At 40.3% G+C, this 27,771-nt stretch overlaps 1 protein-coding gene across 2 annotated transcripts; it reads right to left on the bottom strand.

Annotated features, from left to right (window-relative positions):
• Window positions 1–61: 61 nt before the first annotated feature.
• heatr5b (HEAT repeat containing 5B) lies at window positions 62–27,771 on the bottom strand. 2 transcript variants are annotated; one of them, XM_033979154.2, is made up of 36 exons: window positions 27,715–27,771; window positions 27,157–27,319; window positions 26,862–27,073; window positions 26,388–26,496; window positions 26,165–26,314; window positions 25,684–25,855; window positions 25,441–25,595; window positions 24,720–25,014; window positions 23,653–23,808; window positions 22,807–23,057; window positions 22,481–22,592; window positions 22,054–22,206; window positions 21,671–21,770; window positions 21,480–21,589; window positions 20,794–20,957; window positions 20,222–20,397; window positions 19,292–19,397; window positions 19,016–19,206; window positions 18,288–18,447; window positions 17,504–17,693; window positions 16,898–17,067; window positions 15,918–16,056; window positions 15,441–15,620; window positions 14,698–14,946; window positions 13,260–13,441; window positions 13,021–13,089; window positions 12,218–12,397; window positions 10,127–10,367; window positions 9,313–9,534; window positions 9,023–9,150; window positions 7,730–7,874; window positions 6,988–7,260; window positions 6,284–6,508; window positions 5,567–5,718; window positions 2,506–2,719; window positions 62–957 (listed from the first exon to the last, which is right to left on the bottom strand). In XM_033979154.2, the coding sequence occupies exons 2-36, from the start codon at window positions 27,280–27,282 to the stop codon at window positions 650–652; spliced, it is 6,165 nt and encodes a 2,054-aa protein (XP_033835045.1). In that variant the 5' UTR covers window positions 27,283–27,319; window positions 27,715–27,771; the 3' UTR covers window positions 62–649. The 2 variants fall into 2 exon arrangements, with proteins under 2 accessions (XP_033835045.1, XP_033835046.1); XM_033979155.2 differs by having other exon boundaries at window positions 24,765–25,014.

Below are 27,771 nucleotides of genomic sequence, written 5' to 3'. Positions count from 1 at the left end.
CTTTTTATCAGTATTCAAGATTCTGCTTTGCTTTTCAATCAAAACACGGACACATACAATTCAAATAAAATAATTTATTATGTGTGCAGGTCATTTCACAAGCAGCTATGGAATATCTGAAATGAAAATGTAGAACCACTGATGCTCTTGATGGAGGTGGAGGTGTTTGATCCTTAAATGTTTTCATTCATATTATGAATACATTTTTAAAATTTCATTTATAATTTAATGGCAACATCTGCTTAAAATGAGACAGGCTCTTTTCTGTTAAACCCACGAGGTTTAAAACAATGTAAACATGTAATCCTGATATGATTTATGATGTATTTCACACTTATATACATGGCCATAGTAATTTAACATAGGATAGAGAAACCAACTGAAGACAAGGAATGCTAAATAAAAAAAGAAAATAAATCAGAAATGGTCCCTTCACATAAATATGTCTGTATCAGTCTGAAAATTACATCCATTAATTCTGCAGCATGACTAAACATTCAAATAAATGCCACTATTTACAAAAAAAATACTTAAAAATTACAACTAAGTAAAATGTGTAACAGTATAAATAAAAACATCACTAAATGACAGATATGACATGTTACATTAAAATAAAATGTTAACCTTGTTCAGCATGTTTTAGCAGTCTTTAGAAGAAGCTAGTTTTGAGTTTTATGGTCGGTGCAGCCTGTACAGTAGGTTGGGCTTGTCTTGCTGCAGCCTTGGCTTTACTACTGGCTTGGTTGGCCCTTATGGCAGATTCAAGGCGAGTTTTGAGCTCTGGAGCAGCACCAATGACGATCTTGAAGGCAGCTGGGTACAGGGGTCCAATGCGCATCAAGTTTTGAAGTGCAAACTCGTGAAGACCTTTAGAGACTGGTGGTGCAGAGGAGATGGCCTTTTCATCCAAGAGGTACGAGATGAGGGTAGGGACAAGGAGAGCCAATAACTGGACCCCTGCAAATAAGAAGTAGTTTGGTTAAACTGTTGTGGGGCACCATTCACTAATATTACTAATACAACTTTGATGCAAGTAACTTGAATTCAAGAACCTTCATGATTCTTTGTCACCTAAATTAAAAAAACAAATACTGCAGATATTAGACAAACCTGTTAGTAATAATGGATAAAATATAGGTCTATTCAGATTTCAGGCTATATTTATTTCCTTCAGATAAGAGGCTCATCGGGAATAAGGCCAAGAAAGGCTTCATGTCAGACGCTCAATGTCTAAATAATCTTCTTAGACAAGATTACTCATATGCATGTATTTTTAGAGGACAATGTCAAGGATTATCTGCTACGACACATAAGCTCAGCTCCACCAGCTATAACAATTAATAGATTAAAACAAAGGAAGGAAGGCAGGATGACCTTTAAAATCATTTCAAGAAATCCACATGTAAAAGACATGTAATCCGCGGGACAAATTATAAAAGATTTGCTATTATGCATAAAAGCTGTGTCACACATTTATTGAAAATATTAATTTATTCAAAAGCTGGGGTGTTGGGGTTTTGTTAAATATAAAACCTGTAGCCATTGTAGTTTAGAACAAACATGCTCTGAAACGCGTGTGATTCTTGTATTGGTTAAGTAGTTAAATTAAAATGTGAACGAAATCTTGATATGAAGAAAAAAATGTCAAATTTGATCACAACTGTCACGTTATTACTGGTCAGAAAACTTGATGCGTTGGCGACCCAATCACAATTTAATAATCTGGTAATGAACATTAATACACACACCTGCACCTGCTTTCAATGTTTTATATGGACTTGTATATTTGTTTTTTGTTTGTTTTTCTGCTTGTATTGTTTTTTAAACTGGGCACACAAGAAAAACTGAGTCCCAAGTGCTGTCAGTAGGTTTCTCTGTATAAATAAAGATATAGAAGAAAAGAAAGAAAATATACAAAAAACTTTAGTAAAACTAATAATAAGCCTATGTACAAAACCGAATCCAGATGAACTTCTTTTGACATTTCTAATACAATTGTATTGATCTAAGTCAAAGAGGTTATCCATATAATACCAGTTACATTTGAACCAAACGCAATTCATCAGTTATTGAACATTTGAATACATTACATTTATTACAGTAGGGTGGCAAGCGCAATTGCTCTCACAAACTGAAACAAAACTGCAAGTCAAATGGTCAGATTTAGCAAAAACACTGCAGTTATTTCTTCTTATGCAAAAATCCACAAACCTTAGACTTATACAAACTGCAATGCATTTGATTCTTGTATTAGTTTAGCAGTTCATATTTCCTTCTTCTCTCAAATGTTAATGCTCCTGGACATGTTTAAAATGTGAACTTTCAACAGAATACTGCTAATTAAGACCATCACAATTGCAGTGCTTGTCAGAAAACTCAGGAAAAAATGGTTAACCAAAAGGACGCTACATTCAGTGTAGTATTCCTGGGTTTAAGCTTCCTTTATAGTTGATATTTTGAGGACCTTTCACCAAAGATATAATGTTGTGCAGCAGACAGACTTACTGTTTTGTTCCTCTCCCATGCCGACCAGCGTCTCTAGGACCCTAATGCCCTCCTGTACAGCCTGCAGCTCTACATTGGTCATGGGTCGATTGGTTTCCACAGACTTCAGCTTTTCCACCAGGATGGGGGCCAGAGCATGAATATATGGAGTGGAGAGGGCACGACTGCAATGCTGAAACACTGACAGTAGCAGCTGATAACACCGGGCCTCCAACTGAAAGAAAAGGAGAAATCTAGATTATTTTAATAAAAGAACCAAGTCATTGAAGTAATAGATAGGATCTCTTTTTGAAGAAACAAGTTTAGCAAGCATATTGTTTTGTAATAATCAGTGCATTGTGTTGTATAATAAACCATTTATAAATTATACATATGTTGCTGATCCCGGGGGAGGTTGGAGACATGGACTCCGAGTGGGCCATGTTCTCCACCTCTATTGTCGATGCGGCTGCTCGTAGCTGTGGTCGTAAGGTCTGTGGTGCTTGTCGCGGCGGCAATCCCCGAACCCGGTGGTGGACACCGGAAGTAAGGGATGCCGTCAAGCTGAAGAAGGAGTCCTATCGAGCCTTGTTGGCTCGTGGGACTCCTGAGGCAGCTGATGAGTACCGGCGGGCCAAGCGTGCCGCGGCTCGGGCAGTCACAGAGGCAAAAACTCGGGGTTGGGAGGAGTTCGGGGAGGCCATGGAGGAGGACTATCGGACGGCCTCAAAGAGATTCTGGCAAACCGTCCGACGCCTCAGGAGGGGGAAGCAGTGCTTCACCAACACTGTTTACAGTGCGGGTGGAGAGCTGCTGACTTCGACTGGGGATGTTGTCGGGCGGTGGAAGGAATACTTTGAGGATCTCCTCAATCCCACTGTCACGTCTTCCGAGGAGGAAGCAGAAACTGGGGTCCCAGAGGCGGACTCGTCCATCACCCTGGCTGAAGTCACTGAGGTGGTTGGCAAGCTCCTCGGTGGTAAGGCTCCGGGGGTGGACGAGATTCGTCCTGAGTACCTCAAGTCTCTGGATGTTGTGGGGCTGTCTTGGCTGACACGTCTCTGCAACATCGCGTGGCGGTCGGGGACAGTGCCTGTGGAATGGCAGACCGGGGTGGTGGTCCCTCTGTATAAGAAGGGGGACCGGAGGGTGTGTTCCAATTACAGGGGAATCACACTCCTCAGCCTTCCCGGTAAGGTCTATTCCAGGGTACTGGAGAGGAGAATCAGACCGATAGTCGAACCTCGGATTCAGGAGGAGCAGTGTGGTTTTCGTCCTGGTCGTGGAACACTGGACCAGCTCTATACTCTCCATCGGGTCCTCGAGGGCTCATGGGAGTATGCCCAACCAGTCCACATGTGTTTTGTGGATCTGGAGAAGGCATTCGACCGTGTCCCTCGTGGTGTCCTTTGGGGGGTGCTCTGGGAGTATGGGGTCCGGGGCTCTTTGCTAAGGGCTGTCCGGTCCCTGTATGACCGGAGCAGGAGCTGTGTTCGCATTGCCGGCAGTAAGTCAGACCTGTTCCCGGTGCATGTTGGACTCCGCCAGGGCTGCCCTTTGTCACCGGTTCTGTTCATTATATTTATGGACAGAATTTCTAGGCGCAGCCAGGGGCCGGAGGGGGCCTGGTTTGGGAACCACAGGATTTCATCTCTGCTGTTTGCAAATGATGTTGTCCTGATGGCTTCTTCGAGCCAGGACCTGCAGCAGGCACTGGGGCGGTTTGCAGCCGAGTGTGAAGCGGCTGGGATGAGAATCAGCTCCTCCAAATCCGAGGCCATGGTTCTCGACCGGAAAAAGGTGGTTTGCTCTCTCCAGGTGGGTGGTGAGTCTCTGTCCCAAGTGGAGGAGTTCAAGTATCTCGGGGTCTTGTTCACGAGTGAGGGAAGGATGGAGCGGGAGATTGACAGGCGGATCGGTGCAGCGTCTGCAGTGATGCGGTCGCTGTATCGGTCCGTTGTGGTAAAGAAGGAGCTGAGCCGGAAGGCGAAGCTCTCGATTTACCGGTCAGTCTACGTTCCTACCCTCACCTATGGTCATGAGCTCTGGGTAATGACCGAAAGGACAAGATCGCGGATACAAGCGGCTGAAATGGGCCTGGGCAGAGTGGCCGGGCGCACCCTTAGGGATAGGGTGAGGAGTTCGGTCACACGGGAGGAGCTCGGAGTAGAGCCGCTGCTCCTACACGTTGAGAGGAACCAGCTGAGGTGGCTCGGGCATCTGCTCAGGATGCCTCCTGGACGCCTCTCTAGGGAGGTGTTCTGGGCATGTCCCACCGGGAGGAGGCCCCGGGGAAGACCCAGGACACGCTGGAGGGACTATGTCTCTCGGCTGGCCTGGGAACGCCTTGGGGTCCCACCGGAGGAGCTGGAGGACGTGTCCGGGGTGAGGGAAGTCTGGGAGTCCCTGCTTAGACTGCTGCCCCCGCGACCCGGCCCCGGATAAAGCGGAAGAAGATGGATGGATGGATGGACATATGTTGTTCTTGAACTGTGCGGTGCAATACTGGAATTTCCCCACTGTGGGACTAATAAAGGCATATCTTATCTTATCCACACTGGCTTTCCATTTCTACTTTCTATTCCAACAAATTATTCTTACAAATAATAAATTAAAAGGTAGTTGAGGCTAAATTAGAACTTCCTAAATGTATTCACACAAATTAATCACTTCACAGAGCTTAGCAATATTTTGTCTTGAATAAATTGGTGAACAAAATGCTGGGTTTCAGATGACATCACAACATTCTATTGGCAAATAATATTAATGCGGATGGAGGGCAGCTAAAATTAATATTGTTAAAATGCAGATTCCATTCTAAATAGAAATAATCGGGTCCAACATTTGAGAATTTACCTATTGAATATTGTATTGCAATTAATAGGGAAACTGTCTCCCCACCTGGAAGAATGGCAACATCACATTCTACAATCTGAAAACCACTAATGAGAAAAAAAAATATGTCAAAGAATCCAGCTAAGTTTTCTTTGAAAATATTTGACCAAATAATGCTAACACTAATTCATAAGATGTACTTAGTGGGGCTATAAGTAATGTTTTTTGCCAGTTTGCAAGTGCTTACCCAGGGATCCCCAGAGTTGAGAGCATTCCTGTACCGGTCCAAACAGCCCTTCTGCAGCACAGTAACACCCACGAGCTCACTGCCCGCTGAGAGCAAAAACAGAGTGATCGCTGTCAACATGCTGACGTCGTCCATGTCAGGCCGGGACTCATCTAAACAAATACACACATTTACATCAGTCCAGAAGTTTTTGCTTAGAAAGAAGAGTCTTTTCAACCAGACAGGATTTCAAATGACATTATAGCAATTTTTTTTACAAACATGTGGGTAAAATTTCTTTGGTTAAAGATTTTTCTTACTATTACAAATTGGCTTTGGATTTACATTTTGAGCAATTAAATAATTTCTCTTGTGTATATTGTGTATAAATTAAATGTATCCTTTATAAACTACTCTGCACAATGCCTGTGTATTTCTCATTGTATGACTTAATGTATCTGAAAAAAAAAAAAAGATTAAACCCTAGCAGGGCACATTTAACTGCTTGGTGGTTTTATGAGCACTAAATTGATCAAATCAGTAAAGATTTAAAAATGAGGAGGTTCAATTAAATTGGGTTCAGTGTTTGTGGAATTACCCTTTAGATATTTGTTCTGAAATAATGAAACATATTTTGGATACTTGACAGTTCATAATGCTGCATACAGGAATACTTGTTCCTATCTCAGACTATGACACCACCACACCCAAGGATCTTAAATCCATCTCTGTACTAACCTGGTTGTGAGTATTCTAGCACAGAAGCCAGGCTGCTCCTCACAAGGGTGGTCCACTGCGTCTTTATGGTTTCCTCGCGGGCCAGGGGTGAGGTGATGATGGTTTTGATGGCCTGTAGCGCTGCGGAAACTGGAGCGGGCACAGAGTTGTCTGCAGTTTTCAGAGCGGTCTCCTTCAGGACTCCAGTGATAAGAAAGAGCACTGTAGGAAGGATAGTCATGCTCCCTGCACAACAAAGATTCAGAGTTTGTTAAAGATCTAAGTTCACAGAAGCATAGACAAATATATGAACAAGATTATCTAAACTAATAAGTAACCAAAGTTTATTTAACAGGGATCACACACAAACACATTCATCTAGCAAAAGAAAAAAAATGCATTAAATCAGATTTTGCTAGAGCTAATTTGTACCTTACTAAAGCATTATTAGACAGCATTCCAAAGCAGACCTAAGATCTTAACAGAATTTTAATCTGGACGTTGCCACTGATAGCAAGAACAAATTTATTCTTGTATGAAATTCAAATTTTGACAGTTGTAGGCTGTCAAAAGGCTAAACAAATAATCTGAGTAAATTGCCTTCTGAACTCACTGATTGTCAAAATTAAGATAAACATTTGTCAAACATTAACAGACATTAAAATAAAACTATACTGCATCTGTTGAGATTCACTACTTGTGTTGTAGTTTGCCTTGGGCCTCACCAGCTGGCGTGCAGAGGGAAGGCAGCTCAGCCAGGATAGACACCGTGTGAGCAACCAGCCGGGCACTTTCCTCCGACAGCCTCTGGGGCCTGAGTGCGGCGTGGCTGGGGGACTCCTTCACTTTGGTATTGAGTTGTGGTAAATGCCGAACCAGAATAAACACCAGCAGCTCCATGGTGGCAAACACCAGGGATTTACCAGGAACCAGCTCCCCAGTGTCACCTCCCTCTCCCAGGCCCGGTACAGACTCCTTCTCTACCTCCTCATCTTTGTCTGAAGGTAAGAAAAACACAGTTTAAACACAGCTCATTCAAAAAGACGTAGATAAAGCTGGGGTACAATTATTACTTAATCTCATTAATTCCTTTGTTGTTGGGCATTGGTTTCACCTGGGAACTGGGACTCAATCAAGGCATTAGACCAAAAGGCAATTATGAATGCATTTAGGAAAATAATGAAATGGAAAATAATTTGAATGGGTAATTGGGAATTCAAACAGCTTGGCCAACAGAGATGCACTATCGAATATACAGTAGTTAGAAAAAAGTTGTAGAAAATACTATGAAAATGCTTTGTTCATCCAGTTGCTAGTTGCAACCCTAGAACTGGAAGCAACTGGCAAGATGTAAACTTTGTTTCAACCTACAGATACAGATATCATCTTAACTATCTAGCTAAGTAACTAAACATCATACATAACATTAAGTAACATTAAAAGTTATGTAAAGTGTACATGTCTGACTTTTGGAGGAGCGTTGTCGCTGCAGTTGGTCCTGTGCTGCCCTGATGGTTTCCTGGACGACGGCAGTGACCTGGAGTTGAACCGCCGGAGGGTCCCGGGTCAGTAACAGTCGGTGCAGCACATTCAGAAGCTCCACTGCTAATAACTACAGAACACAACACATTTTGTGACTTGAACTGACTTGAATTTATTTTCATTTACATAGTTTAAGTAGCAGTTTAAGTTGGTCCAATTGGTGCTTTCAAGGTGCAAAGGTTTCAATTATTTAGATAATAGAAATGCATGAAACTCCTCTTATTAGTTTATCAGTTAATATTTCAGTCTTCTCTCAAATATTAATGCTCCTGCTCATTGTTTACAATCTGCTCTCTGAACAGAATCCTAGTTTTTAAATATATAGATACTTTGCAGTGACATCATGCTAGAGCTATTCCATATGAATCTCTATGGTGGAATGTTCAGCAGTTTCTATGGTGACACAATGCACACTTTAAGTTTGAAAACTCAAGACAAAATACACATTTTCAGGAGCCTGTGAACAATATACACATTCGTGGTCTTGTATGGTGTTTGTTTTTAAACAAGGGTGAGACTAACCAACTGAAAAACTGCTGACTAATGCTAGCCTGCTTGTGACTGTAATTTTGTATGTGAGAGACTTGTTTAACAGTACAAATTAGCTCACCGATTGGTCAGACAGGCTTTAATATGAACCTTATTTTTACATTAACAGGCCTCAGACAGAGCAGTCCTTAGAGTTAGCATTACACCCCGAGAATGTTGCAAAGTATCAATACAATATATTACAAATATAACAAAAAATTTTTTCCCCAAAATCATACAGCCCAAGTTAAAAGAGCACAGATTAGATTCCTAGTTGAGGTTACTCCAAGGGTAGTTACCTTTGAATGAGGACTTGGACCTAATAAAGTAAATTAACACTTGTGTGTAATGTAACAGAACTGTTGGCCATGACCTTGTTTGACAATAGCTGGTAGTACAAGAAATACTTCACAGCTGACCCCTGGTACACTGCAACTCTAGTAAAGGCCCTCCAAAGTCCACTTGTGTGTAGTCAATGACTTGTTAAGCATAATTGTGTCTGTGTAACCCCTTAGTAGTCCAGACAGGGTGCATAGCAAATTAAAATTTTCTATGGACCCCCTTCAGTTCTGACATTGTCCTGACAAGCTTATCGTGTGTTAGTTTCCATTTATTCCTTCAGGCAGTGTTTTACCAGAACCCTGTCAATTTTCATTTGATATAATTGTAAAACATGTTGAGAAACATTACCTGGTCTTCTGCAATGTGCATCTTGGCACATGGTGAATCTAGGAGAGTGCATAGGGCCTGTAGACAAGACATCACATGTTCTATGGGCTCCTCTGGACGTGGAAAGCAAAGAAACTCAATGCTGACACCTGAGCGCAAATGCAAAAATACTATTAGGGTGTGTCCACTGGCAAATGTAGAGCAAAACTTGAAGGTAAACAAAAACTCCTTGCAATGTACACGGTAAGTCAGGTGCTACACACTGTGAAACTCCCAAAATACAGCTCTAGAAATACACAAATAATGTTTACCCAGAATAAGATGCATTCTATCTTTCACCGATTCTTCAAATGTTTTGGGCTGAGGGACTCCTGCAGCTTTGGATGGGGCAGAGGGAGAATCAGGTTTGTCTTCTCCAGCACCAAACCCAGTGCTGTTCAGCCACAGGGCCACGGCGTGAAGCACAGGAGCCCAGGAGCTGCGATAGTGCAGCCGAGCCGTGTCTATGGTCTCTGGAGTGTAGAATGCACCACCTGAAAAACACATGCCACAATATCATGACTTAAGGTGCATCATATATATGTAGACAAACTGATCCACAAGGGAAATTCTTTAAATTAATACAGCAAAATAAAACTGTGACTTAAAACATGTATTAGGTGTGCCTAAAATTTGCCCCAGTCATTACATCGCCCAATTTGTTCTAAAAATCTATTCAAAGGTGCACTATGGTGGGGACTTGCAGAGGTCCAAAGTTATTCCACACTGACCTTATGCATTCCAAGCATCCTAATTATTCACTGCATCGAGTTTATTAGCACTTTTTACTATTTTTAGAGGTGAAGTTTACCATGGTGTTAAAGTTAGCATACTAACACCGCACTCCCTGATCAGACAACACAAAGCTTTATACTTAGATTCAGACAATACAAAGCGTGCTTACTTTGACCTCAAGAGTTGCTTATACAATATATGTGAACTGGGGCAAGACGAGTTCTGCTCAAATATGTGTAAAAAAAAAAACTGGTACAGGCACTTGACTGGCACTTTCCTTCTTATTCCTTATTTTGCTGTTATGGTTGAAAATGTTGAAATTAAAGTTAAAAAAGTGCCCCTATTCTTTACCATCAGGAGGCAGCTGGCTAGAGAATTCAGCGGGCAGAGTGAGCAGAGCGTAGTCTCGGAGCATGGCCAGCCACAGACGGCTCAGAGAGGGCAGCTCCGGTTGGACCAAAGTGATCAGACTGTCCGGAGGCAACACGTCCACACTGAGATCCTCCTCATCCTCATCTTCATCTCCACTCCTCACTGGTTTAGCAGGCTTAGACTCTGCCTCCTTCTTGATCTTCATTGCCACAACATAAACCTATGATAGTTGATGGGTTAAAATAATGAAAAGACAGTTAGTATACATGTTTTTAAATTCACATATTCATAGTGATACTTTTTAGGATTACTATTACATTTAAAGTATTTAAAATTTAAATTTATGCTGATTACATTAATTAACAAAATACACTAAATATATCAGGGATGTTACCACATCAGCCCATACATAACATCACATGACATCATCAAGATTTTATTTGTTTTATGACACAGAAGGATTCTATTCTAAAATTTATAAGTGTAGCACACGGCCTTATCAACCTCATTTTACATCAGTACTTGCACTGACGAGCAGCAATTGAATTGAACAGAGCGAACAGTGACAATAATGTCGATGAAAAACTGAGCCAACCTTACACTGGAAGAGGACAAACTCCTCTACACTGACAAATTCAACCTCATGAAGGAGCTGGCAAAAACTCCCCCCATGTCAAAAAAATCTGACCAGACCACAGTTGAAAAGGAAGTCAAACCCTTTATAAAGGAGCAGTGTGAGCGTTTGGGTTTCACGGAAAACCTGCTGCAAAAACACCAACTGGTGAAACCATGCAGCAGGAGATAGAGCGACTACAACAGCAGGTCGTCCAAGAACAACAGAGAAGACAAAAAGCAGAGGACGAGATGGGGATTATTCTGCTTCTGTCTAAACTGGAGATGGCCTCAAAAGCTGCAGAAGCCAAAGCCAGAGAAAAACATCTTATGAAGGAGCTCGAACAACTCAGAAAACTCCACGAGGAAAGCTCTGTTGGATCTGACAGTCAACAGAGGCAGAAAAAAGCAGACAAGATGGGGATGACTCTAGTTTTGTTAAAATTAGTTTTGGCTTTTTCAGCTTTTGACACCATCTCCAGAGAGGAGAGTCTAGTGAAAGAGCTGGTTGAGCTTAAGACGCTAAGAGAAAGAGACAGGGAGGAGTCTGCTAAAGTGAACTAAAACACACTGTTGATAAAACAAAGCTGTCCCTGTGCAAGCAAGCTGAGGGTTACAAGTTGATCGTGCAACAAAAAGAGACAACAAATGCAGCTCTCATTGAGAAAAATACTCAATTGGAGACTGTATTGGCAGACATTAAACAAGAGATGTCTGTATTTGTAAAACTGTCTCAAGAACAGGACCTAAAGCTGCAAGAGTCCACTCAGCAAAAGGTCCTGATGGTGCAGCAACTGCAGAACAAGGAAAAACGGGTTCGTAAGATGAAGGAGGCCATAGGCAAATCCATGAACCGGGAAATCAAAATTAACCTGCAGTTAAAACATATTCGGGCTAAACTTGAAGACTTGTGTAAATCCTGCAGAAGCAACAGGACAAAGTAAAGCAGGAGGTGGAGCAGGGAAAACGCTCAAAACACAAACTAGAGTATGAGAAATTGGCCATTATCACCCAGTGTGAGGAGCAGAAGGAGAAGCACAAGGAGGAGCACACCCTGGTGGTGGAAAGAAATAGTGCGCTTAAACGAGACCAAGCCTAGCTCAAGATCATGGACATGGGTCATTGAGTGCTGTGCGGCAGTAGCTCAGTGCTCTTGAAAGTTGCCGTAGCACCACTGGTTGAAGGATGGGTCAAATGCAAAGAATGAATTTCCCACACAAGAGATCAATTACATGTACCTTACCTTAAACTGGCATGAAAATTGTGTGGTCCTCTGACCGTCCTCAATTGATCTTCTTATTTTGTATTGTATACTTTTTTTTTTTTTTGCTATTTTTATGCAGTGTTTATTGATATTGTGTTCACTCTGTGGTGCACTTTGCAGAGTGTTTTGATAAAAATGTGCTGTACAAAGAAAGATGGATTACATATAAATGAAACAGTGGATTTTGCACATACCTCAGCCCACGCCTTCAGAACTGCCAGTTTCTCCATTGTAGTGGCACTCTCGCTGTACAGTTGACTGGACGAGCCTTTCCCAGCCTGCACCTTGTCCAGGGACGAGACCAACAGGTTATGTACTCTTCGCAGGTCATTCAGGTCACTCACCACACCGCTGCCAATCCATGTACTGCAAACCTAAAGCATCAAAACAGGATGTAAATGTAATTATACAATGTTGAAATGGTTACTCGAAATGATCATAACATTTGTTTATGGACAAAATATTGATAACAGTGTGCCAACTATATAATTATAACTTTTGTCACTAATGCCCTATAAACAATTTACAAAACTAGACACATTACTTTGACCTCTCAAAATGCAATAGTTGAACAAGCTGTAAAAAGGTAAAATAATCTTTAACAATCTGATCAGTTTTATTGTTACACAATGTTTCTGAAATGAGAAAGCATTTACTGCTGACAAACCACTATGCTGAAGAATTTAAGTCACCGTTTTACTGAGAAACAAATTTTACTTTCAGAAGGTCACATTTAAATAAAAGGACATGAATATTCCCCTTTCTGACAGCATTGTGCCAGTGTAAGAATGTTATATTAGTCATATAGCTAACAGACATGCTTAAAATTCAGTCCTGTCACCTGCATTTTACATCAATCTCAAAATCAAAAACTGTTCATTAAATGCTGACAGAGAACCTGACGAACCAGGTATTATGTATTTCTTAGTATTACAGTCTTAAGGGAAGGATTTTAGTTTGAACAGTGATTTTGTGACTTCAAGGCAGAGAGTCTTACCTGACAGGCTTTAGCTGTGATATCAGATGGAGTATCAGGTGAAAACGCCGGTCTGAGAGCAGCGCCAACCTAAAAGCATTCAAACAGGAGATACATCTTCATTTCCTCCGTCAAAGCTCAGAACTACAACATAACAAAACTCAATCCAAGACAACCCGATGTGCACTAACAAAAAGCATAAAACATTTTGAATATGTAGATGTAATAACATTTTTTAGGAGGTAATATGAGGTACTCACATTGGCTTGGTACTGCTCCAGGATCACATGCCCAGGAAACTCAGGTTCTGGGACAGAGGCAAACTTCTTAATGATGTCCTCGAGCGCCTGCAGCCCGGCCATCCGCAGCTGGTTACTGTGGTCTGTGGCCGCCATGAAAGCCATACGGATGAGGTCAGACAAGTGACGCACCAGCAGATCTCCTGAAGGGAAGCAGATTAGCTCAATAATAAAATTATTTTCAGCCAGTGGTTGTCAAACTGGTGGTAAATGTATTGGTTAGGGCTGCACAATATTTCGAAATCACTTTTATCCCCTTTGGTAAACATGAGTTATCTGCAGTGTATGACTTAATTGTACTAGTTTTGGTCTGGTATTGCTCTAACTTGTTAGAAATCCGTTCGAGATGTGATTTAGGTTGTGTTCATATTTGTTCTAACTGAAGCTCAGCTTAGTCCTGATGTAGACTAGGTTTGCTCCTGCTCTAGTCCTGGTTTAGTCACAATTTTGATGTGTGTGCAAGGGTGAATGCAACATTACATCTTGTTCTGGCTTTGGTTATCCAGGGTTTACTCATTGTTGATACTGTTTTATTTACCCCTGGTTAAACTATGATGCACATTTTATTTACAAATGCATTTCTATTTGCATTACTTTAACCAAAAATATAAATTATTATGTTAAAGTATTCCTGGTTGAGGCCCAGTGCAGTCATTTAAAGCTCACTAGTCTTTATATATTACTGAATAACTGAATATTGTGAATATGATGTAGTTGCTGTAAGAAGTTTAGATCTGAAAATAACAATAATGATGACACAAGAATGTACAGTTTTCTCCAGTGAAAATCTAAGTGTGCTGGACTGCACCAAAAGAAACAGGATATAGCCTTGAGGAAGAGATCTAATTGAGTTTTTGTTAAAGTGCACCTTTCAAGGGATTAGCCGGCGCACACAGCAGGCAAACCAGTCACCCCCGCTCTCTCTCCACCTCATTTCTTTCTTACTCTCTCTCACAGACTCTCTCTCCATTTCTCTCTCTACCTCTCTTGCTGTGTACCAATTCTGTCAGTGACGTTTAGGTTATGAAAGCTTTAATGAACCCCTAATAGTCCCCAGTTACAAAACGTGCAATTGTGCCATTATTGCTTGAAACACAAGGACAAATATTGGAAAAAATATACCATAATTTTCTGTTATTTCATTGCATTGAAACAGGAATTTCATTGCATTCATTTCAGTCTATTCAAGTTGGGTACAAAGAAGGCACAAAGAATATTTTATTTTTTAAACTGGCTGAATCATAATTAAAAACAAATGTATATTGTTGTAATAAATGAAAGAAACAAATGTGGTTCTCAAAATCACTTGCAACTCTCTCATTAAGTAAACCTAAGACTGCTGATTGACACCATATAATTACCCCAAACCACTGCGTCATGGGTAGTTAATTATTGGTACCTTTCTTAGCCTGAGCTGAGCGGGCTGCTGCCAGGTCGAAGTGGGCTTTGTCTGCGTTCTCACAGAGCAGGATGATTCGGCACAAACAGTCAGCCGCGAACACTCGAGTGACCCACCGAGGAGCTACAGAGGGCTTGGACTTGTCATCATCGCCAAGTCCCGTGAACATGGTGTCATCGTCAGTCTCATTGTTCTTCTCCGAGTCCTCCTCATCTCTCTCCACCTCGAACACAACGGCTCCACCAACATCTGCAAAACACAAACATAAACTGTAAAATGTATGAGTGTAGGAAGTAGTTTGCATTTACACAGGTTTCCTCCGGGTACTCAGATTTTTGTTAATCGAAAACACGTTGGCATGCATTAGGGGTGGGCAATAAATGTTTTTATACTGGGCAGATGTTTACTTATTTCAATATTGATGAGTGATGTAGCTTTAGAGGAGGCTGTATGTTTAGAATTTATTGTACTGCTCATGATGATTCTATTGTATCAGACAAATAAGTAATTATTTTTACATAAGTGAAATGTTAATTTGTGAAGTTTGTGAACTTTATTTCTATCCGGCCACAACAAGTCAAATATCTGATAAAATATCTATCTATATCTATATCATGTTTCTATATCATAATATCTCTATATACTGTATATCTATATATCTATATCCCTCCTAGTAGTAGTTATTACATTTAATCTATATACATACAGATCTGCACTACACACGCACACACACTATCAAATACCTGTGGTTGCTGCTAGGACATCTTTACAGAGTTTGAGCCAGTGGGAGAGTTTTTCCACGGCCAGCGATGAAAGCATGTGTCCCAGAGTGTCGTGAATATCGGAGCAGAGTTTTCTGTCAGTTTCTCTGTCGAGCATCCCGAATAGAACTCCCTCCAAACCTGTCTCTGTGATGTTTAGGTCTAGAATCAGGGACAAAGCACAACTAACTGAACACTGCAGTTTCATATATCTACATGAGTTTAAATAACTTTTATTTAATTAAACTTTAAAATAACAGTAATTACAGTCCTTAAAAACCTGACTCTGGACAACTCATTTTGCGAGAAACAAGAAGAACAATATATTGAAACCAGTCGAGGAAATAAATCTAAACTAGACAAAACTATTCAAATCAAGATTACTATTCCAAATCCACATAATACTCCATGTCTGCAGAGAAAATATTTGAAACTATGTTATTGTTCCTTTTTACTCACTGATGGTTGTGCCGTCCCCTGCCTTCTTGGCGAGGCTCATGGCGTACTCGCAGACCTCGGCTGCCTCTCTCTGGGCGAGCTGTCTGAGACAGGCCACAGCAGCGCGTCGGAGGAGCAGGTGAGAGCTGCACAGGTGCACCTACAAACAAATTTAACCAGCATGATTTATTATCTTTATTATTTGTTCATTCTGTTCTGTTGGGCTTGAAAGTGGCACTACCAGTCAAGTTCTTTATTTTTACTACTTTATTACATTTAAATATATAAGGAAGACATCACATATATATTCTTTACTACTTATGTAATAAAGAAAAAAGAAAAATTAGAAAATTTTATATTCAAATCCTCAAAGTAGGCACCCTTTGTTTTCTCAAAAAATATTTATTTTGAGTTATTTACCTTTTTTTCTTTACATAATTCCAGATATATCTTACTTTATACATTTTATAGATTCTGTATGTATAGAAAATGTAGAAAAAAACACTGAATGAGATGCTGTGTCCAAACTTTTGACTGGTAGTGTATATGGCCATGAGGCTAATGTAATGTCTGAGATTATTTACATTATGTCTTAGTATTAGTTGTCAGAATATCAAATAATGCAATCTGGATTTAACTCTAATGAAGTCTATATTTTAATAGTCTAGTTAAATCGCTACATCTTTCTATTCCATATTTTCTTTTCTCCTGCTGTTGTTGTTGCATTGCAATGCTGGAATTTTACTGGAAGGTTTGCTTGTCCCAATAAGCACTACGATGACTGCCTGCTTATTATTGTATATAATATGGGCACCACCCATTCAACTTGCAACAATTGTCAGTTTTAGTTTTGTTGTTAACTCTTTTTAAACCTACTTAACTATTTCACACTTAATATGTGCATCTAGAAAACAATTTTGAACATCTAATTTTTGCCACAATTAATTTTAACTATTTTTAATAAACAACAGTCTCTTGAATGCTATATTGCTTTGACTTACACAAAGACAGGGCACCAGGCTGGAGAGGTTAACATGGCGAGGAGCAAACATATGAAGCTGCTGCAGACATGAGATGGCTGCTGCCTGAACCAGAGAATCTGAGTGGTCCTGCATTATGGCACAGCCCACCAGGCACGACGACCGGATGGTCGAAATAGTGGCACCATTGCCTTAAAATAAAAGGAAATACAGATATTGTAATAGGAGCCTACTGTTTATACTTCCATTTGCTGGAAATGATAGGCTTGAGAATTAACCATTTCATTTATGTATCATAATTTCAATAGACCATTAAAAATAAATGCATTGCAATAACTTTATGGAAAAGACACAATGCGTCAAGTAATTGTTAAATTACTTTAAAAAGGCTGTATCCAAATTTTGTCCTGGTCAAGTCTTAGTCCCCGCCTTAGTCCCCGCCTTAGTCCCCGCCTTAGTCCCCGCCTTAGTCCCCGCCTTAGTCCCCGCCTTAGTCCCCGCCTTAGTCCCCGCCTTAGTCCCCGCCTTAGTCCCCGCCTTAGTCCCCGCCTTAGTCCCCGCCTTAGTCCCCGGCCACCATTGCACAATAATTTCTTTTTCTAAGCTTGTTCATCTCTAAATAATTACCCTGCAGCTCTGGCCCCACAGTGGTGATGAGAGCTCCCAGGCAGCGTCCCAAACACTGGTGCACCTCTGTGTGGGAGGGGGGCACAGTCAGGAGCAGCGTAAGTACGAGGGAGAGGGTGGGCTCCACGTAGCCTCTGTACATAGGACCACTGGAGTCTACGATGAGGGCCAAAGAGTGGAGTGCCCAAGTCTGACAAGAAAGATAGACAAAAAAAAATAATACATTACTAACAATTTAAAATTGTATTTCATTTTGCCATATTAAAAATAATTAAAAAATGCTTGTAACATTAATTTCTTGAACATAAACAATAAAGACCTTTGAATCACTGCCGTTTAACACAAAAAAGTCAAATATCTTCTTTCAAAGTCTGAACTCCGCTCCAAAACAGGTGCTTTTACCGATAAATTTTTACTGAGCTAGGGCTGCAAACCTCTCACTTAAAAAGGCCCAAGCTGATTGTGAGAAATATATGAACCTCGAATAAAATAATTAATTAATTATATAGTCCCATCTATTGGGTATTTTGTTCTTTGCATTTGGCCCAGCTTTGCAGACTGACACAGTTGAAGACTACAGTGTAGTTCTTGGGAACCCTCTTGTCAATCTTGAGGGAGGAGTTTGGTCAGGAGCACCTAGCTGAAGGATTAGCCTACGTGCATGTTTTTAAAGTTACATGTTTTTATGTACCCTAAATTGTGACTTGAAAAATGCTTGGTGTGCAGAAATGTACTTTTTGCTGAACAAAGCAAGAACCATTAAAGCAGCTGAAATTCACCTCACCTGAACCTCGTGAGAAGAGCCATCCTGTGCCAGGGCCAGGAGGATGCTGACACTGGTCTTTAAGTGCTGCCCCGAACCAATTCCTCCGACGTACCGATGAAGACAGCCTAGAGCAAGAGAGTGTCCTGTCCTAGATACAACATCACGGGCCGATTTGAGCCTGGAAGCAGGGAAGAAGAATATTTGTCCGAAAATGTATGCGTATAGTATGAGTGTAGGAAATGCAAATTTGTGGAATACAAATACTGGTAACTACTTAATACTCTAACTGCTAACCCTAAGTTACTGAGCCTGAATCATACTTAATAAACGCTTTGTTTATTATGAATTCAGACTTTGCTCATGCTTCATTAAGGCCAATTAAGATGTACTGTAGTTATTATACAGTGGTACCAAAACATCCAGCATATTTCCTGGTTTATCTAGATTAAATGATTTGCTATAATTAGTTTTTTATTCTCAATATGATGATTCAGTGATGATCGGTGTATGTATATTTCCTTATTAATATCTTGGATTCAGATTACCATCGATAATAGGGTGATACAGTGCAAAATATTATTTACAAATGATTAACTTTCAGTTACAACATTTTAAAATGGGTTATGTTGCCATTTAAAGTGCCAATACCAATTTGTGCTAAACACCTGTCTACCTGTTTTAACAGGATTTGAACTTAACATCAATCCTCTCAGTAGCTTTTTTTTTTTTTTCCCCACTGAACTTACTTGTCAAAACTGGTCTGTGCCATTCTAGCGATGAAGGTTGCCTCTCCGACCACCTGCGCCATCCTTCCCAGGGCCTCCCCAGCCGCACAGCGCAGGATTGGGTTGGGGTTGTCCAAAGCCCCCATGACTAGAGCTAGAGCTGATTTACGGACCTCCTCTGGGCCCAGGGTGCTCTTGTTCTCAGCCAAGCCCTTAAATTAGCGCAAACAAACAAAGCATTAAGCAGAAAGTGCCAGGCAAGCGATAATACTAAGGATGTAGGAGTAGTTTACACACTTTAAGAGCACTGAGGACAGCAGTAAAGATGTTGAGCTGAACAGCCTGTTGTCGGACTCCTTTCGCCTGCTTAATGCACTCAGCAAAGTGATCCAGCATTTGCAGCCTAAAGCACACAAATTATACATTATTTATTCATTACTGAATTCATATTTTAGTCTTAATAGGACTAAGAACAGTTAGCCAGTCAGTTACTTGCAGACATATAGATTTTTAAGAACTTTAAGTAACAAACCAAGCTTAACCCTTTAAGGACTGAGCACACTATGGGCCAGTATAGCTCACCTAGACTTTTATTCTTTTTTAGCCATAAAAATCATCTTAAATGAAGTATCAGAATTTACTGCATTTTTTCACACAACTACTTCTATTTTACACATCCATCCTTATTTTTTCTTTTACGCATAGAATAAATTACTGGGAAAATCCCCGCAGCACCCGCGCTCTCACTCGTCACTTCGAGGGACAACAGAGGCAGATTACCGTAATGATGGTAAAATATTTAGATAGCCCCGTGCCTCCGCTTTGGGACGCCATTTGAATTTACATGAGAGCACGACTGGTTGCGGAGTTACGCTGCTGGAAAGTCCGCAACCGTGCTCTATCGGCGACGATAGCCTTCGACGCTATAGGGTTAAGCCATGTTACAATGTTGTTACTTCCTCAAAAACATACCTAGAGTTGTGTTTTGTTTCATTCACACATTAGTCTATCTACATCTCCAAAGTTCAAAGTGCTCTGTTCCACCTTGTGATGTCATGAAGCAGTAGTTTTAAAGTCAACAACCACATTTTATCTTTTGTTCAGTAAAGATTGGCAGTTCCAGGGCAAAAATTCAGAAAATAGTGTCATATAGGCACTTTAACAAAGATGGTACTTAATTACTACATTTTTCTGTATTATAAAACTTTATTTTTTCGATTCGCTCACCTGTGTTTGAAAGACACATGAGGGAAGACCACTCCAAATAGAGCGACTGAAGCATCAATGACCGAGACGCCCAGAGGTAGAGGTCCTGGGATGGCCTCTCCAACCGGAATCCGCAGGTAGATGGAGGAGGGGTCATGCTCCAGAGCTCCACTGCCCGACGCACTGTTGGGCTGCAGCTGGAGATCACACGAGTCATAGTCACTGTAGTTGTATAATTAAATCTTAACCTTGGCCAAAACTACAGATTGCTAAAATTAAATCAAATTGAATAAATAAATTAAGCGCCACTCCTCAACAAAAAAAAATTCAAAGAACAGACTTGTTACTTTGGCTATAATATTCCACAGTATGGCATAAAACCCATTTAGTGTGCTTTAGTAATTTTTATAACTCCAAAGTTAAATCCTGTTCATTAGACATGGTTATTATTATTATTAACATACTTTTTTATATGAACTCATTAAAGTCAACAGGTTACCAACTTAAAAGTAAAGATTACCACAGCCATAATAAATTGCAGGATTCTCCCCTACATTTTTCAATTACAGCATCCCCCCAGAGGCTGTTTGTACCTGGTCCTCTATAGACTTGTGATCGGTCTCTTGCAGCCACGAGCCCATAAGCACGCTGTCGTCATAGTGACAGAGCGAGCGCAGGAGAGAGGTGGTGGTGTTTGCCGAATTGTCAGTCAGTGTGAACTCCGCCACCAGCTCCCGGAGCAGAGCGTTGAAGCTGCCTACACACAGAAAAGGCCACAGTTACATCTTATGACTGTACCATATTCAATGTATCCTGTCTGTATTGTTGGAATTGTGTATTATTAAGGATTCAGTAATGTCCAGTATTAAAATTATTTAGTCTAATATTTAATGTGGGAGATTACAGTATTGATATTTCTCACAATACCCTGATAAGACTTTAGTGTAACCAGTATTTTCATATTTGAAAAAGATCCATACTGCATGGGAGTTTGTACTTGTAAGTAGCTCCCTCTGCTTTCCTGCCATTGCACTGTACCCAAGCAATGCGTTTTAGAGACACATTTAGAAAAATACGAACGTCAGATCAGGGACTCTTGATATCGTAAAATCACCATATTCTAATAATTATTATCTCCTACAAAAATGTGCAAATACTTAACTGTATAATGATTAATTTGATTGTGACTTTTGATTGCGTGCTCAACAACTGAGCACTTTCTGAATTGAAAAATGTTCCATGGTATCTTAAGTCATAATATTTAAATTCAAACTCTTACCTTCATATGTTTTAGGAGGCAGTAGAGCCAGGATGTCATACAGTCTGAGCCTCACCATTGCAGCACTGGCTTTAAGATGTGCTCCATGAACCTTGATGATTGAAGGGACGCTGATAATGCAAAACAATGTGTTTACAATAATATAAGAGGATACAAAGGAAGAACTGAATAGTTGAATAAATCACACTCACTGGGACATCATGGTCATTGCACATTCAATGGGAGTCATTAGCCGGCGAATCACATCCTCCGTCAGCAATTCAGGGCAGTGAGCCACAAAACTGCGCATTGCTGGAATAAACAAACATTTAGATAATGAATAAAGATGAAGGGATTGGGGTTTTACGGACAATTACACTATTTAAACAATGAAAGAGAAAACATATTTTTTAACTTTCCATTTTTGGAATGACAACAGCGCCCTCCTAGAGTGCAGCAATTTAATTACATTTAATATCAATATTAAATGTACATAAATTAATATATTTTTGAAAAAATTACTTTGAGATACATCCACATTGCAATGCATTACAATATAAGTGAAGCCTTTGTCATTGATATAACTGCTTCTTACCACAAAGAGCTCCAGCACGGCCCTCCAGCGTGACCTGCCAGGTGAAGGAGTCTCCTCTGGCCTTCTCAGCCTCCAGCTCTTTCTGAGAGCGAGGGAAAACGTTTCTCCACAGAAGCAGCATCTTGGGAAGGTGATATCGCACGAGGGCCGGACCTGAGCAGGCAACCATTACAAATATGTTATATTATGTCGAGTTCACATGAGTTTTTTGACCATTATATCACCAAGCCGCATCAGGCTTACAATACTGTGGATCTCTCCATGACAAAAACTTATCAAAAATATAATAAGAATGCATGTATAAAAAATATTACAGAAATGTTAGTGCTGTCACCATAACATGTGAGATGTTAGATACAGACATTTAGTTTAAGCTTGTTTTAAGAAAGACACCCTTGACTAGAGTGCAAATATCTCTTAAACTCACCCAAAGTCATGAGGGCTCCGAGCAGCAACCACCCTGCCTGAGTGCGCTGCAGTGACAGGCGGCTGTTCTGAGCAGCAGAGCGTAGGAGGTCCTCTGCTATGCTCACCACCAACTGGAGGAAAGGAAACAAATGTAAGGTAATGACACACATCTATCTGACCACAAGTAAATACCCAAGTCAGAAAAAAATAGAAATTTAAAAATAAATTCATCTTGTCCAGGTTTTCTATTTTAGTTGTGTTTTGGTTCATTTTTCAGCATGGCAGTAAGAAAGGATTTGGCTTTAACCCATGAAAAAACTTGAACTGTATGGCATCTTTACACACCTTGCCCTTGGAGTGGGGGATGCCTAATGGACACTGGTGCACTCCTCCAAGCAGGGCAGCCATGGCAAAGCTGTAGCCACTCACAGCCTCAGGGGAGCTCTTCAGGTTGTTGATCCTTTCTGCGCAGCGGTCCAGCAGAGGGGTCAGCTGATAGGGTAGCGCCACGGCAACACATCGCAGGCACCACGCTGCAGCTAGACGTGCCGCCATGCTGGGGTGGAGCAGCACTGAAGTCACTGTCTCTAGCAGGCCTGAGGAAACAACATTCATAGACTTATTCTCTATTGTCCTTTTTTGCATTTTTTTACAGGGCTGCTCATCTTGACTTCAAAGCCGTTTTCAGTCTCCCCCAGAGAAAAGGATGCATTGTTGACTTGTTGGTGTAGATGAACATTGAACATTTTAACTTTTTGCTTTCTCCATTTAAACGAATAAGACTGTGCCAATAACAACGGAAGTGCTGGTTAGTAGCAGTCAGAAGTCAAGTTGGGGGTGGCAGGGGTTAAAATAAACTAGATACCATTCAAATATCCATTACATTCATATTACATTTTCCTCCTTATTCTTTCAATTCTGCTGTATGTATTCCATATAGACATTTCATTTTAGTGTTGTCAGTTTAAGCCAATGGTTCTCAAATAGTGGGGCGCGCCCCCGATACCGGGGGGGGGGGGCGTATGACTCCGCGTATGACACTGTAGTACTGTACGCGAACTTTTTTCCTCTTTATAGGGGGGGCATGATAGAAAATAATTGAGAAGCACTGGTTTAAGCAAACATTCATCCTTTGTATTTTAGACTTACCCATACATTTAGCTCAGCAAGTTTAGTTCCAGGTTGTCTTACCTATAGATGGCTCTTGTATGAGCGGAGAGGCCGTAGCACTCAGGCTCTGGACCAGACTGCCCAGCTCCTTCAGGGCACACACCATCACATGTTGACTGGCAGAGACATCAGCTGCCCCTGCTTTGTTTTCTCCAGTCAAATCATTCACTACTGCCTCTGCAAAACACAAGATAGAATTAAAACAGACTGTTAGTTCTAAACAGCCTGTAGCAATATTTGCAATTTAAAAGATTAATTTTGAATTTATTTATTTATTTTGACAACTACAGCATTAATAGACAATAATGGCATTAATAGATGAATGCATTTTATTATACCTATATTACTTTATCAATTAAAAACATAATAGGGCATGTATAATTTAAGCCACATATATAGTCTCTTACTGCTGTGAGTTTTCAATCTGATTCCAAACATGTTAGCTACAGATCCAGAGCTCCAAGAAATATACAGATTTTAAAACAGGAGGTCATCAAATTAATATTTCCAGAGCTCTGAATGAGAGAATCTTTAGAGAAATAAGGAACACTCAAGAAGTAGACTTTTAAATATAGCAGCCAACTTCTTTGATACATTTTTTTTAAATACCATACAATTTTAACATTTGAATTAAAATAAACTAATAATGTAAACTTTTATGGTTGCCAAGCAAATCAGAGTAAGATTCACCATTTTGCATGTGAGTGTTGAAAATTATCAAGTGACATGAAGTGCTAGTAGCTTTCAAAGTGTAAGCAATTACATCAACATACATTTTTTTCATATTGTTAATGACACATGCATTTTGGATTATCTTTGGCTAGACAAACTTAAGCAAGCGTATCCATCTTTACAAACTAGGTGTGCATTCATGGGTCTACATATAACCTTACATAGCCACTATAAATATATTGACAATGGATGATACTGGGGGAAGCAAGGGGAGCAAGAGGGAAAGTTGAAATCAGAAAAGCACCTCGACACTGCACACTGGAGCAAAAACCCAAAAGCAAGAAGAAGTGCACATCATGCAATTTTGAAGAAGGTTGATTTTCAAATGTAAATAGTGATAATGGATGAATACTTACTCTGTAATGCTCTGAACCGTGATATTTCCCCCCCATCCTCCTTACCCACAGCCCTCATCTGCTTGCTGATGGCTTGGCATATTTCTTTGCCTGCAGCGATTTGGGCTTTTTCTCCGAGCAGGCCACCCAGAGTGGCTCGAAGCATAAAGGACACACAGCGGCGCGAGTACACAGCCTCTACATGAGTTTGTGTGGCACGAGGATGAGAGACCAGGTCTAAAACATGCGACAGGAACGTGGCAAAGTTTCGCTCCAGCCACTGACCGCCAAGTGTGGTGACAAAGACAACATAGGCCTGTAGAGGGACACATTAAATCATACATTTCTACATTGTTAATACTGTGATGACTTAAGAAAGTTGTGGCTTTATGGATAGAATAGTGTTTTGGGGCATCTCACAAACTTAGAATAGTAAGTAGCACCTCAGTTATATTTGTATTAAGGAAATTAATGTTGTTTTCAATCGCTGTACTAGTATCTGTTACTACTGGGTATCGACAGATACTTAAAGCTACTAGCAGAATGGGCTAAATGCACAGTATGAACTTCAGGAGTATACCTTAACCTTATCTTAAAAAAAAATCGTAATAGCTCCAATTTGATGCTGGTCAATTCAAATATATAATTTTAAATTGTGGGATTATTTATTGGATTATTCAGCAGTTATGTTTAAACACTGATCAAAACCTTAATTATTGTTTAATATGAGTAGGACCCTCACCTGTGTGACACCAACTCGCACTTCCCGGCTAACTGAGGCCCCCTTTAGCATCTCTCCACCACTCTTCAAGAAGCCAGAACCTCCGCGCAAAAATCCAGTGGACATGAGTTCAAGCACCTCATCCAGAGTGGCACGCTTCACATTTTGACGCATAACTAGGACAGAAATGTCTCAATTAAAATCTCAATATAAAATCTTAATAAAAGCAAGAAGCACAATAGAACTTCAGAGAATTATCATTACCCGCTGCTTGTTTGGGCATCAGAGCAGTGGCCATAACTGTTCCCAGGAGTTTAGCTACTGCTACCCGGACTCCATAGTTAGATCCTTCCAGGGCTTTGAAACACAGTGTGGCCAAGCTCTCAAGCTCTGTGGTCCACATGAACACTGCCTCGTTCTGTAGCTCCAACAAGCACTAAGGACACAACAGGGGAAGAAATATTATAGAGGTATCATAGGTGGGAGATGCATAGAAAAATTGACAACAGTGGAATTGCTGTTTTGGAAAAATGCTAAATTAGAATATAAATCACTATCTTTGCAAGATTCAACAAAGAAAATGTATAGTTTATTAATCATTTAATTTCAAAAGACAACATGAAAATACAGAAATTGGGTGTGATTGTGACAAATTAAAACTTAAAAAAAATAAAATTTGTGACACGTTTTAAATTAGTTTTCTATCACTATCTATCACAGATCAAAGTGAAGCTGGAGCACCAACCTTTGCTACAGCACAGCGGACAGCCATGGACCTGTCTGTTAGAAGGGAGCGTGCGTTTTTGTAGATATCTCTGTGACATGAGGCTGCTGCACCTCCCAGTCCACTCAACACTTTTTGCAAACTGAGGAGAATCTCCCCTCTGCCCTGGGACTAGAGTGAAAGAAAGAGAACTGTAAATCAAATAAAATGTTTAAAATGTGTAAAATTATAAAACAAATCATACCTCTGCACTCTTTAATGCCTTTAAAAGATTGTTTATTGTATCAGGAAAAGAACTCCCAAGCATCCGACCCATTTTTTCATAAAAAGCACCAACACATGCCACAGCAGCACTACAAAAAATACAATTAAACACAATGAAGAAACTTAAACACAAAAAGCTAAACAATTTTCATTATTATCAGTTAAGTGAATTATTATTTAGATTTTGGTAATTCAAAGTCATTAAAGATGTTTTGATTGGTTTTAGGCTCCATCAATACACGTCACAGTCTCAATGTAACACAGAATCTGGTCGTGTATATTTAATCCCCCTTTGAAACATGAAAACTCATCCTCATTCTGAGAGATTAACAGTCAGATTAACGACTGATGCTGGTGATGCCATTTCACATTATTATTAAAGAAATTAGATCCAAGCTGCTTAATAGTGTCAACTACATTTAATCGTAATATGAAAACAAAAACGTTCTCTTACAGTTTTGTTGGTAGGTACGCGGGTGTGTCATCCTTGCTTTTGATAATCTCATTGCATTTATCCAAAGTCTGGAATACAGTGAACGTGTCCCCAATACTGTAGAGAGTTGCTAAATTTTTGGCCAGTAGTTTTCTGGTTGGAGGGCCAGGAGCACTGCTTATAAGCCCAGTAAGCTGCTCCACCAATTTCTTCTGTTTCTCCTTTACATCAACCTGGCAGAATAAAAAAAATACATATAAATCTAAGTAGCACAGTGGTATAGTTTTGTTTGTTTTTTACAATATCCAGCTCTGACCTTATTTGCAGCTACAAGGACTTTATCCAGGAAACGGAGCCACTCGAAAATAAAGACAGGCCTTTTGGCTTCAGTGATCTGCGCCAAAGCTTCTTCATTCAGCAGCAGACTGTGAGCCAGCTCCATGACGAAGGCCTAAAATCTCAGCCTTTTCCCGTCGTTTCTAAAATTATCCATCGAGTAATTCGTTAGTATAAAGATGTCACAACAGCTTTTGATGTAAAGTTACGCTTACTTATGTTGACAAGACATGTATGACATTAATCAATCGCCAGTTTACATTTAGAAGTTCAATACATTGTCTATAAATAACATGGCTATGCAACAAATCTAAAATAAAATGTCTAAAACCGCTTGTTAGGTATGTTGACAGTTGCCTCTATCCAGCTGCTGAAGGCGTTAGCACAGGGCGAAGCTAGTTCCTGTTAAATCCAGGTTAAATTTGCCCTATTTAATGTCTCCAACAAACGTGATGTATTGACCGTTTGGTTATGTCAACAACTTGCTGTTAATAAGCAGAATAATTACAAATTAACCGTATAAATGCGTCCGTGTTACCTGCGTTTCGGTGAGCTAGGATGAATGACGACGAGCAACATGGGTGTCACGCCAAAA

Source organism: Periophthalmus magnuspinnatus, chromosome 15 (genome assembly GCF_009829125.3).
Source record: "Periophthalmus magnuspinnatus isolate fPerMag1 chromosome 15, fPerMag1.2.pri, whole genome shotgun sequence".
In the NCBI taxonomy this organism is placed as follows: Eukaryota; Metazoa; Chordata; class Actinopteri; order Gobiiformes; family Gobiidae; genus Periophthalmus; species Periophthalmus magnuspinnatus.
The sequence above is the reverse complement of the archived record's forward strand: the minus strand, read 5'-3'. Positions and strand labels throughout refer to the sequence as shown.

Bases quoted from the DNA above. Each gene is read 5' to 3' on its own strand.
- heatr5b (XM_033979154.2), bottom strand. From the start codon at position 27,282: ATGGAGCTGGCTCACAGTCTGCTGCTGAATGAAGAAGCTTTGGCGCAG. The intron at 21,590-21,670 runs GTGAGTGTGATT...TTGCATTATCAG, and splicing joins GCAATGACCATGATGTCCCA to CGTCCCTTCAATCATCAAGG. The intron at 5,719-6,283 runs GTTAGTACAGAG...GTATTTGTTTAG, and splicing joins GCTAGAATACTCACAACCAG to ATGAGTCCCGGCCTGACATG.